Genomic DNA, 12,558 nt, shown 5'->3' on the forward strand with positions numbered 1-12,558 from the left:
TTTGGGGGCACCTGGTTAGCTCAGTCATTTGAGCATCCAACTCTTCATTTCAGCTCAGGTCATGATCCTGGGGTCATGGCATCAGGCCCCACATCGGGCTCTGCACTGAATGTGGAGCCTGCTTAGGATTCTCTCTCTCTGTCTGCCCTCCACCCCTGCTTGCATGCAGGCTTTCTCTCTCTGTGTCTCTCTCAAAGAAAATACATTTTAAAATACCAGTCTTTCCACCCTGTTCCCAGAGGTTCTGTTTTTACAAGCGGCGGGTAGGAACCCAGAATCTCTATCTGCGGCCAATGCCCTAAGTGATTCTGTGGTGTAGCCAGTCTGGAAGATGGCACATTATTTCATACACTTTTTGCAGCACATTAATAAAAAGTTTCATCATCCCGGTTACTATCTCCGGTTAGAAAGCAGAGACTCGAGTGGTTAAGGAACTAGCCAGGGGTCATCCACCCCATGTGACAGCCGTGGAGCCAGAATGGGCGTCTGCTGTCCCTGCCTGTGCCCAGTTCCCTGCGCTAGACTGCCCCCTGCTGTCCACAACACTAATGCAACCACAATTCTTGCCCGATGGCCCCGGGATAGTAGCTGCCTTCAAGTGCGTGTTACAGCACGAAGGGCTTGGAGAGGTGGTTGTCATGGGCACACCTGGTAGCCTCAGCCGGGGCTCAGGACCCTCATCTCCTCAGACTTAGTCCAGCCCAGGAAGCTGCGGGTGTCTTGGGCCCAACCCTACAGCCCGGAGCCGGGATCCACCTGAACGTTCCCTCAGAAACCAATGGGGCGGGCACCTGGGTGGCTCAGTGGTTAGGCGTCCAACTTTGGCTCAGGTCATGTTCTCACAGTTGGTGGGTTCAAGTCCTGCGTTAGGCTCTGTGCGGACAGCTCGGAGCCTGGAGCCTGCTTTGGCTTCTGGGTCTCCCTCTCTCTCTGCCCCTTTCCCACTCATGGTCTGTCTCTCAAAAATAAATATTAAAAAAATTTAAAAAAAAATAAAGGAAACTAATGAGGAAACCCCTCCCCTGCTTCTCTGACCCAGCTACAGTACTCCGAGCATGAGGCCGAGAGCGCGATTTTCGTGGCGGTAGAAGAGCATCATTTCCACGTGGGCACCAGGGTGGTGACCGCGAAGGCCAGTGTCACCAACATCATCAGGCTGGAACAGACCTTCCCCCAGGTGCATGGAGGGCAGCCAGGGCCGGCTGGGGGAGCTCTTGGGGCGGCCCTTCGAGAAAAGAGGAATTGTCACGGGCTGTGAAGTAGGCGAGACTCGCTGGAATGGATCGGCAGCTGGTCTCTGTGTCTGTCCCTTCCTCCCTGTCTCCTTCCCTTGCATGTTATTTATTGAGCCCCTACTAGGGTCCAGGACAGGCAGGTCCTAGAAGCAGAGGACATCACTTGGAATAGGATTGGTGGATCCTTCCTCTCATCCAGTGTCCATCCGGTGGGGTGATTGGCCCCCCAAAATTGCATAAATAAGTAAGAAAATACTCCAGATGGTGATACATACTATAGAGAAAAGAAAATGGGGTGATAGCGGGGGAGCTCTTGAGGGGGCCAGGAAACCCTCACAAAGGAGCTGACATTTGAGCTAGCCCCAGATGACAAGCAAGTGTTGGCTGTCTGAAAATCTGGTGGAAAGGCCTTCCAGGCAGAGGGAAGAGCACATACAAAGGTCCTGGGGGCAGGAATGAGTTGGGATGTTTGAGGAGTGGCCACCAGGCTGGAGCAGAGTGGGGGAGTATGGATGCGGTAGGAGGTCATAGGGGTCCTATCGTGTAGGCTCCTGGCAAGCCTCAGGGAGGAGTTTGGATTTAGTTCTCTGTGAAATTGGAAGCCTTTGAGGATGTGGTCCAAGCGATGATTTCAGATCCTTCCGGCTGCTGCGTGGGGAGGGACCTACAGGGGGCAGCAGAGACAGCAGGGAGGAAGCGGCTGTCCTCCGCAGGGCAGGGAGTAACGGGGGGTCTTGCATCAGGGTGGGGCAGTTAACTTCCTCCCCCGATGCTCAGCACTGGGTCTGGAACATGATGCCTGCTCACTGAGTGTTTGAGGAACTCTTGCTGCAAACCACAGCAGCTCCCACGTGGCAGTGCCCGCAGGTCAGCCCCGGGCTGGCAGAGGTTGGCCTTGGGACTCTCATCCCCTCTCATAGACGGGGAAACTGAAGCTCAGAGAAGTTAGGGGACTGACCCAGGGCCACACAGCTTGGAAGGGGAGTTGAGAGGTGGTGTCCTTTTTACGGGGCCATGCGGCGTCTTGTGTCGTGCGCCACCCCTCCACCGCGTTGTCTGCCCATCCCTCCGGGAGCCTTTGGCTTTCTTGCTTCCTGATGTCTCTGGCAGCCCCGTAAACTGTTCATGCCCCATGAATGTTCCTGGTCTTTCTTCTTCCGAAAGTGCTTCTTTTCTACCCCAAGCAGCAACGCGGACCGGGTTGTCCAGTGACCCGGTGCTGTCTTTCTCTTCCAGTTCAGCACCCTTCCTGCGGAGCTGGTCCTGCAGACCTCGTATGAGAGAGCCCATGGGACCCGCACCCTGCACCAGACACTTCTGTGGGATGACCAGGTGGTGACCTTCCACGGGAGCCTCTCTGGGTCCTTCCCCAGACTCCCAGGGAACCTCAGCCTCCAGGGTGAGTGTCTGAGAGGCCGCTGACGGGGGTGGCCGGTTCACTCGCTCCACGAACCATCCTCGAATGCTTGCTTAACCCAGATGCTGTTCCAGGCACTGGGGGATCCGTCCAGAAATAAGATGGCCCAGGTCCCTGCCCGCAGGGAGAGAGGCGGTGTGCAGGGATGCGAATGTGAGGAAAAGCCTATCAGAGTGTGTCTGAGAGCGAGAAGGGTTTGATTTGGGGGTGTGGGGTTCCTGTGGGTGGGGCAGCCTAGGAAGGCTCGTGTGACAAGGTAATGTCCAAGCTGAGCCCTGAATGATGAAAAGGAGCTGGCTGTGGTGAAGATCTGAGGAGGGGCATCGAGAGGAAAAGGAAAAGCATGTGCAAAGGCCCTGAGGTGGGAATAAGACTGGAGTGCTAGAGCAACAGCAGTGAGGCCAGAGTGGCCCGAGTGCACTGAAGGGGGAGCAAGGGGTGCAGACAGGCGGGCGGCCCCAGGGACCCCAGCCACGCAGGGTCCCAGCCCTGAGCCCGGAGTTATGGTTCCCCTGAGTGTGATAAGACAGGATGTGTGGAAGGTGGGGCAGCCCCGAGCATTCCCAGGGGGTTCAGAGCTGAGGCTGAGAGTTGGCAGGGGAGGTGAGTGCTGTCCCACAGAAGCCCCAGTGACGGCACCTGCATCCCCCGAGGTCCTCCAGCAAACAGCCCCCTGGAAGGGACTGTGAGGTCACACAGGCTGTCAGTTTACACAGAGCAGAGCCCAACCTGCAGGCCTGCCAAGTGGGTGACACAATGCAGACCCCGGTCCCGGGGCCACCGCCTGCTGGGTGGTCTGATGGAATCTCCCCAGAGTCACAGTTGCCACACGTGTGCCCTGCAAGGCAGATGAAATGCATAGATCCTCAATAAGCTGAGGCAGCGTGTGTGTGTGTGTGTGTGCGCGTGCGCACACAGGGGGTGTGTAGGTGCATGCAGGGGGTGTGTGGTTGGGCTGGGCAGCCTGAGGACCCTGCCGTGTGGGTACAGAGCATGGGAGTCGGGGTCAGAGTGTGGGAAGAAGGAGGGTTAGGGCTCTGAGTGCGGGGCCCATGAACGTGGTCGGCGTTCTCTAGACTAATGACCTGATGGCTCCTTGAGAAGCACCTAGTGGCACCGTCTCCGGGCACAGCTCCCAGGAGCCTGTGTAGGAACAGGTGGCACCTTTCCAGAGAGTTTAGAGGGCCACTGTCTCCCGTGGAGTCTCAGGTGACTCTTGCTCACGGGTCTGAGAAGACAGGGCCAACCGGTGGCCTCACAAGATGGGGTCAAGTGTTGCAAGAGGTCCGGGCAGCTAGACTTAGTCTAGGGGGTGAAGGAAGAAAGTCTAGGGCAGGGAGACTGCCCGGTGTGAGGCCTCAGCTATGGAGATGCCTCCATATCTCACCCTAGAACAGAATGCGAGTAGAGGCCAGCTGACCGTGGGCCGGGTGGGTGCGGGGCATTCAAAAGGGGCACAGGTCACCCCTGAGTGTGAGGAATGTTGGGTGGCAGGTGGCCCAGGCAGCCTTTGGTGAGTGACAACCGTCCCCAAACTCACTGGTTTCTACCAGAAAGCATCAGGTTGGGCACAGGCTGCTGCTGACCTGGGCTGGGCTCTCCAACTCTCTCGGGGGGGGGGGGGGGGGAGGGGGGGGGGCTGGCTCCCTGCAGATCTAGGACCGCCTCGGCTGGGAGACCCAGGTGCTGCCTATGTGCCGTCACCATCCAGCAGGCCAGCCTGGGTTCCCTCTTGTGGTGCCTGGGCAGGTTCCCGGGGAGCGAGTGGGAGCTGAGGCCTCTCGAAGCCTGGGCTGGGATGTGGCAGCATCCCCTTGCCCAACTCCTATTAATAAGTCTCAAGGCCCAGGTTCGAGGGCTGCACCTCTTGATGCAGGAGGTGCTGAGTCTCCCTGCAAAGCGGGGAGGGGAGATTTGGGGCTCTCACAGGGACGGGGGGGTGGGGGCGGGTGTGTTGAGTGGTGGGTGACCCAGTGAAGGTGTAGCTTCTGAATTTTGTGTGGATTACCTGAGCACGTGGCCCCCAAGTGGCCACCTTGCCCGAGGTGGTCGCTGTGTCTGCTGAGATCCCCCTGGGCCCTCTCCGCCCCTCCCTGTGCCCCCACCCAGTGGAGCTCACGCACCAGCTGCCCCTCTCCCTGCCGCGACACTGCAGTCTCAGCCTGTCCTCCGAGCATTCACGACGTGGACGCCGGGACCACCTGGCCGTGGGCTGGGATGGCAAGGACCAGGTGGGTGTCTGGGTTGGAAGGAGACCCCGGGAACTCTACCAGGCCTGTAGGCTGAGCAGGACCCTCGGGGCCCAGGCCTGCCCAAGGAGCCTTACTCGGGCCACCCCAGCTGGTTCCAGGCCCCAAGAGACCGTGGGAAAGGCGCGGGGTGGGGAGTGGAACCTGGGTTCCAGCCACACCTGAGCGACAACAGGGAAACCAGTGGTGAATGCACAGGGAAGGCTTATCATGTGCCGGGCACGGCAGCCCCACGTTCCGATGGTGACACTGAACCTCAAGGAGGTGTAGTGACTTGTCCAGAGTCACGGAGCTAGTGGAAGGCAGGGCTGCGATTCTAAGTCCTTGATGCCCCTGGCCCGTGTCTTCGTCACCATGTGTACCATTCTCTGCCCCATCTCTGTCCTCACTGTCCCTGCCTGCTCCTCCCCGGGCCTCAACTTTGTCCTCTGCAAAACGGACTGAATCTCTCCAAGGGCCCCCCCGCAGTCCTGGGAGTTTTGTGCTCAGAGCCAGCTGCTCTCATGCCCTTTGACCTTGGAGAAGGTTGTCTGTATAGGGTGGGGAGGGGGATGCCCTTGTGGGCGAGGCCTCGGGCTCAGCCTGTCCCCCTCCCCAGGTGGTGGTCTCCTCCTCTCTGCAGTTGGGGAGGGACAAGCTGGCCGCCCGCCTGGCCCTGGCTCAGCCCTTCAACCTCTCCTGGTCGTGCATGGAGGCCAGCGGCCTTGCTGAGAGCAGGGGTGGCAAGGAGAGCTGGCAAGTGAGTGGGGAGCATCCGAGGTGCCTGTCGTGGTCTTGGCGGTTGGCGAGCTGCATGGCTGAGCTGGGTGGGGGGGTGGGCAGGGGGAGAAGGTTCTGCCTGTCTACCGGTGTGAAGGACTCCTCCAGAATCACAGATTCCTGAAATTTGGGACCCTGAGAGGTCCTTTGGTCATTCATTCCTTTATCAGTACTTTATTAAACACCTACTACATGCCAGGTAGTGTGTGAGACCTACAGTGCTGCATTTAAAGAGCTTACAAGCGTGTCTGACTCATCATTTATATGCTTGCTTGTTTAGTCAGAAACTGCAGGGGGATATGGGCAGGGCAGCTCAACTCCTCAACCAGCTGGGTGGCCTTGGGCAGCTCATGGACCCTCTCTGAGCCTCAGTTGTTTCAGCTGTGAAACGGAAAACAGTAGACCAGTGTGTGTAGACAGTAAACAGCATGTTCCAGGCCGAAGACCCTGTCTAAAATTCAAACAAATGAATGAGGAAAAATTAAGAGTTGTGACAAGCACTCTGAAGAAAGCAGAGAGGAGGCTGAGATAGAGACTAATTAGATGGGGTGGTCAGTGAGGGCCTCCTGGAGGAAGTGGTTTGTCAGCTGAGGACTCACAAGTGAGAGGGAGCCACCTTGTGGCAAGGTGGAGGAATAGCATTTTAAGTATGGGGGGGGGGGACAGCAAGTGCAAAGGTCCTGAGGTGGGAACAGGCTGGGGTGCTTCGGAAAGGGCCAGAGGCAATTGGGCTGGAACAGAGTAAGTGACAGGACAGGTGCCGGGAGATAGCAGCTGAGGACCCCTGCCTTGGGCGGCCTCCGCTGCCGTAACAAAACACTGCAGGCTAGATAGCGTCTGTCGCTTAAAACAAAAATTTACGTCTCCCACTTCCAGAGGCTAGAAGTCCACGATCAAGGGGCCAGCTTGGTCAGGTCCCGGCGAGACCTCTCTTGCTGGCTTGCAGCCTTCCGTGTCCTCACGTGCCAGGGAGAGAGCTCTCTGGAGTCTGTGGTTACAGGAGCGCTGGTTCCACCATGAGGCCCGCCTCACGACCTCCCGTCAGCCCCGCTTCCTCCTGCCATCACAGGGGGACGAGGGCTTCAGTGGGAAGATTAGGGGAGCGGGGCGCACACTGAGTCCAGAGCAGCCCCAGAGGCCCTGAGTCGGGGGGGCTCCGATTTCCTTCTGGAAAGGGCAAGTCTGGGTGTTGGCAATGAAGTGTCTTGCATCGAAATACTTGCAGCTTCCTCGTCTGGGCGTGGCTCTGAGCTCTTGCAGCCCCGGCGGGATGGGCGGGGGCAGGACTTTGTCTCCAGTTCCCTGCTTCTTCCCCTAGAGTGGTGGGCAGGGGGCCACCCTCCCTCTCCGCGCCCTCCGCCCCTGCAGCACACACACACACAGAACATCCTCTTCCCCTTCCCACCCCCCTCACCGGCCTCCATCTGATGCAGGTGCAGCTGGCCTTGGACAGAGGGCAGCCCGTGACCTTGCACCTCACCTGGGCTGACAGGTCCTCGGGGTACGATACCATCTGGGACGGCTGCCTGGCCGCCTCCCCGGGGCAGGTAGGCCTTGGTGGGTCTGCCACGTCGAGCGCGGGCCTTTCCCTGACTCTGGGCCCCTGTGCTGGCCCTGAGTCACATACTCCATCCTCTTGTCAGTTCCGGGCCACCTGGGGCCTGGGCGCCCTCAGGGCCTGTGGGGCCTTGACACAGACCACGGCCGTGTTCAGCGAGCAGCTCGACCTGTCCTGGGACCGACGCCGGATGCGGCAGAACCTGACCTATGAGGTGAGGCCTAGAAAGCCGGGTCCCAGGCAGGTACCCACAGGGCGGCCCCATCTGCTATAGAAAGTGCCCGGCTCTGAAGCCATGTGGTCCTGGGTGCCAGGGCCCGCTGTGCGGTGGGACCATGAGTACCCATGTCTCCACAGTGAGCCTTGGTGTTCCCTGCTGGAAAGTGGGTGCAGTAGTCCTTCCCTGACTGGGGTATAGTGACAGCTCTGGGAGGTGAGGAAAGCAAGGCACCCAGCATGAGGTGAGCCCTCGGAGCAGACACCGGGCCGTGGAGAAATGGGGACACCCGGCCCTGGAAGCCCACCGTGCTCCTTCTGGGGTCTCGCACCCGCATTCTGGCACCCCTAGGTCCAGCTCCCTTGGTGCCTCCAGCAGCCCTCCTGCCCAGAGTATACATGGCTCATAAATCATAGCGGGACTCAGGGCACCTGCTCCCCTCTTGTCAGGGTCTCCCGTCTGCAGCCGGCCGGGGCCTTTCCCTCCTCTACTGGGATGAGCCCCTGTCTCACGGGGCCGTGTCATTCCAGAGGCACTGGCCGTCCCAGCCAGACCAGATCCATGCGGGCGTCGTGCTAGAGCACGTCTTCACGGCCTCCTGCACCACCCAGAGCTTCCGGGGAGAAGTGGAGACCGACTACAGCCACTGGCTACACCATTCCCTGCACCTGGGGCTCTGTGACCTGCCCAGGGTGAGTCCGTCCCAGGGAAGGGGCCCAGGGACCCATGGAGGGAGGGTGAGGAGAGAGGACAGCATCTGCAGAGTGCAGGGGTGTGTGTGAGGGCGCTGGGTGCCAGCGTCACCGCGGTGCCGTTTGTCGGCCGGTTGACCACAGGCAGGGTCCGTACTTTGAATGTTCGGTGATTCACCTGGGGAGCAGAAGAAGCACTAGGTTCCGGTGTGTAGGGCGATTGTGAGGTTTAACACGTGACACAGGAAGAGGGTTTACACGTAAATGAAAGCTATGCTTAGTCTCATCGTTGTTAGAGGTAGGGTGCTGGGACCCCTTTCTCCCAACATTCTGCCTGAGTTTGTCAGCTGGTTGATTGGTCCTTCCTCCCATCCACCTACCCACCCTCCCATCCAGCCACCCACCTCTTCACCCACCCTGCTGTCCGTCCGTCGTCCATCCGTCCACCCATCCACCTACCCACTCAGCCACCTACCCAACCACCCAGCCGTCTACCCACCCACCTACTCACCTACCCTTCTATCCATCCCTCCATCCACCCGCCCACCCACCCATTCACCAACCCTCCTGTCCATCCGTCCATCCACCCACCCACCTACCCACCCACCTACCCTCTTGTCTGTCCATCCGTCTACTCACCCACCTACCCTCCTGTCCATCCGTCTGTCCATCTATCCATCCACCCACCCACCCCCCTACCTACCCTCCTGTCCGTCCATCTGTCCATCCATCCATCCACCCACTCACCCACCCACCTACCCTCCTGTCCGTCCATCTGTCCATCCACCCTCCCTCACACCCATCTCCTCACCTACCCTCCCGTCCATCCATCCATCTTCTCATCCATCCCAGGGTCAGGCTTTTTCATAACTGGCCAAATAGCAACATTTTAGCTTTTCAAGCCATATGGTCTCTGTTACAGTTACTTAACTTTGCTGTCATAAATACGTGTAAACAAAAGAGCTCATTCTCTGCTGGTGTCTGGGGATGCGGGCCTGGTGGGGTACACTCTGGGCTGCAGAGTGGGGCCCACGTCTCCCCGCTGCTGGGCCCAAGACCAAGAAAAGGGGGTTTAGGTGAAGTCAGGGGGAGCAGGAACTAGGTCAGCTCAGTTGTCCAGTGACACAGACCTCCTGCCTGAGGGGTGACAGGGATTCTGGGAACAGCCTCTCCTCAGGGCAGAGTAGGGGTGGGGACGTGCTGGTAATCTGAAAAAGAGGTTTCCGAAATGTGCCGGTGACTCGCCGGGCAGGCCAAATTTGGCCCTTGAGCCAGTTTCCCAACCCCACTCATCCATTCATTCAGAGAGCATTGTGGGGTTCACTTACTCAAAGCCCTGTTCTAGGTGCAGGGACAAGGATGATGAAAGGGGCAGACCAGATGCCCTACCCGCTGGAGCTCACATGCCCCTGGGTGGAAAAAGTTAAACAAGAGGCATGATAAGTACTCAGGCATGATGAACGCTCTGAAGGAAGGAAGCAGGGAGGGAGGACACGGGATTGCAGAGTGGCCTCATTGACAAGCAAACTCTGTACAGGGAACAGCTAGTGCAAAGGCCCTGTGGCCAGATATGCTTAGGGTATTTGAGGAACATGGGGCAGCCCTTAGCAAGGAGGTGAGGTTAAGAAGATAATGCTGACCCATGGGTCAGGCCCAGGAGACCAGCTTTTCTTGTCAGGATAGTGGGAAGGCAGACAGTTGTGAGCAAGGGGGTAGTGACTGATTTGCATTTTTATAGGGAGGTCTGGCTGTCAAGTGGAGGAGGGACTGGGGGCTGGCGCTGAACTGGAGGAAGGGAGACCCAATAAGCTACTGCGACAGCCCTGGTCATCTGGACCAGGGCTTGGTGGGGAGAGGAGACTGCTGCCCTTGTGCCCCCCGACCGCTAACACCCACCCTCTCATCCCAGGCTCTCTCGGTCTCTGGGGAGCACACCCTGGGCCACGGTGAGCTCCTGCTTCGTTCCCACTGTCGGCTGGGCCTTGCCCCGGACCCAGACCATGGCCTACACCTCAGCCTGACCCTGCGCGACCACAGCAGGCCTCGGACACCAGACTTCTCCGGGGAGCTGGAGGTGGGTGGCCAGGTCAGGGCTGGCCGGCCCCGGGGTGGGGGGAGGAGGGTGCTCTTTATCCCTCTCTGGCTGGCGAGGCCACCACCGCTCCAACGGCCCTGCCACCTAGTGGCCATTATCGGAACTGCAGGCTGACACCCTGGTGGGGACCAGAGCTTCGCTGGGGGGTGGGACCCTCCAGTCTGTCCCCAGCCCTGGGACAAAGCGGCTCCTCCCTTGCCCCGGCATCTGGCCCTCGCTATAACTCAGAGGCAGTGGCTGGACTGTCTGGGTTTGAATCCCAGCCTACCCCTTTCCTCACAACTTGCTCCCCGTCTGTGCCTCAGTCTCCCCCCTGTAAAGTAGAGAGTAATAATTGCACCTACCCTGCCTCCCATGGGGTTAATGCTGCAAGGACTAGAAACGTTAATACGTGTAGATCACTTAGAGCAGCACCTGGAAGGAAGCAGTTGCTAAGTACTAGCGATTGTTACATCGGCCCAGCGTCCTTGCCCTCCTTCGGCCAGCGACACGGGAAGGGAGGAAGGAGCGGAGGTGTGGCCGATGCCCGCTGTGCCCCCACAGGCTGAGCGGTCTCGGGGGGGACCTCTCTGAGCCCTGTCTCCTCGTCTGTAAGCGGGGAGCAGACACACATCACAGGGTAGTTGGTCGGGTTGCGGGCACCTCCTCCCTCTGCCCACTTAGCACAGGCACACAGTAGGTGCTCAGTCCCTGCTGCCAGCTGCCCGCCTCTGCGTCTCCCTGGCCGAGCGAACTCGACTCCGTGACCTTCCTTCTTCTGACCTCGTTGCCTCCTCTGCCCACTGGGAGCAAATCTCACCTCCTCTGCCGAGTGGGGTGCACAGTGCGCGCGCCCAGTAGGTGCTCGTGAGATGGGTGTTTCCTTCCGGCATCCGGAGCCGGACGAGGAAGGCGTTTCTGCTTCTGGAGCTCGCTCGGCCTCTGTGCCCACACACAGCCGCGCGGCTGGTTCAGGAGAGCTTTGCTTTCTGAGGTTGTCCGAGCTGACTCCTTGTTTCCCTGCTCCCCAGCCAGGCCCCGGGCTGCTCCCGTGTCTGTAATCCCGGTGCTCCAAGGCCTGCCTCTCACAGCTGGAGGTCGGGGAGGGAGCCACTCGCCCCATTTGGGGGTCCATGGGGTGAATAGAGGCCTTTTCCAGCCTTGTGTGGTTCTCATGCCAACACGGAGGCCCCTGTGCAGAGGGGGGACAGATTGAGGAGGTCGGGTACTCACCCCGGCAGCACCAGAGGGGCCCTCACCAGCCAGTGACAGCGACAGGGACAGTGGCAGGGTGGAGCTCGGCAGGAGGCCATCTGGGACAGAGGCCCCAAGTACGGTCTGCAGATTTCCCGCCCCACCCCCCCCCCAGCCCCCTCGTGCACTCTGAAACCTCATCAGGATTCTGGGCCCTGCCCCACCTGCTTGGAATCCTCAGGGACAGACTCTCTGGAACCTGCCCGTTAGTGAGCCCCTGATTCCTCGGCCTGCCCGACAGCTTACCCCCAGCTCGGTGACCGAACACAACAGAAATGGTTTCTCTCACGGTTCTAGAAGCTAGAAGTCTAAAATGAAGGCATCCACGAGGCCTTGCCCCCACCAGAAGCTCCAGGGAACTACCCCTCCTGGCCTCTTCCAGCTTCCGGAGGCTTCTGGCGGCTTCTGGCAATCCTTGGCATTCCTGCCTCACGGCTGGGTCACTCCAGGTTCTGTCTCTTCACACGGCTGTCTTCTCAGGACCTCAGTCGTTGGGTTCAGGGCCCGACTTAATGCAGTACAACCTCGTCTTACTTTAGCACATTTGCGGAGACCCGATTTCCAAATGATCGCACATCCACGGGGTGAGACCTTGCACCCGTCTTTTTGAGGAACACGACTCAGCCAGGAACACACCTCTTGAACCCACATACACAGAGTAATTGCTGTTCCCACTAAGTTGAGAGAGCCCCCGTCCTACGTCATTTTACAGATTCTGACACCGAGGCACCACCCTCAGGGATGTGTGGCTTGCCGGAGGCAGGGTCTCTACTAGAGCACAGGGCAGCCACGTCCAGGCCAGAGGTGCCTCCCCTCCTCCTAACCGGCCTCCCCCCTGCGGCTGTCCTCCTGGTCTGAGGGCCTCAGAGGCCTTGCCTGACGTTGCCACCCCCCATCCCCCGCCCATTCAAAACTCACCTGTCCCGAATCCCCCTCCCTCAAGACTTGGTGTCTCCAAGGGTCGGGATACACGGTCAGTGACTTCATCTTGTGCCACGGGCTCCCCACAATGTCTCCTTGATCTTGTGGAGACACTTGCGTGGTTCTCAGGCAATTTTGGAAAACATGGCCTGCAGGTGGAAACACCCAGGAATGTCCAAAAT

At 59.3% G+C, this 12,558-nt stretch overlaps 1 protein-coding gene across 1 annotated transcript in view; it reads left to right on the plus strand.

Moving 5' to 3' along the window:
* LOC124518034 (uncharacterized) overlaps positions 1-12,558 on the plus strand; it is a 141,037-nt gene that overhangs the window by 106,642 nt on the left and 21,837 nt on the right. Inside the window, exons 47-54 of the mRNA XM_047087816.1 lie at positions 1,040-1,177; positions 2,472-2,634; positions 4,762-4,883; positions 5,500-5,640; positions 7,094-7,207; positions 7,304-7,432; positions 7,966-8,127; positions 10,037-10,201. Of these exons, the coding sequence (XP_046943772.1) occupies positions 1,040-1,177; positions 2,472-2,634; positions 4,762-4,883; positions 5,500-5,640; positions 7,094-7,207; positions 7,304-7,432; positions 7,966-8,127; positions 10,037-10,201 (1,134 nt within the window). The remainder of the gene's footprint in view (positions 1-1,039; positions 1,178-2,471; positions 2,635-4,761; positions 4,884-5,499; positions 5,641-7,093; positions 7,208-7,303; positions 7,433-7,965; positions 8,128-10,036; positions 10,202-12,558) is intronic.

The sequence above is a fragment of the Lynx rufus genome, unplaced genomic scaffold (assembly GCF_022079265.1).
Source record: "Lynx rufus isolate CCGP_SWC_20201006 ecotype Redwood Valley unplaced genomic scaffold, mLynRuf1.p SCAF_23, whole genome shotgun sequence".
Taxonomy (NCBI): Eukaryota; Metazoa; Chordata; class Mammalia; order Carnivora; family Felidae; genus Lynx; species Lynx rufus.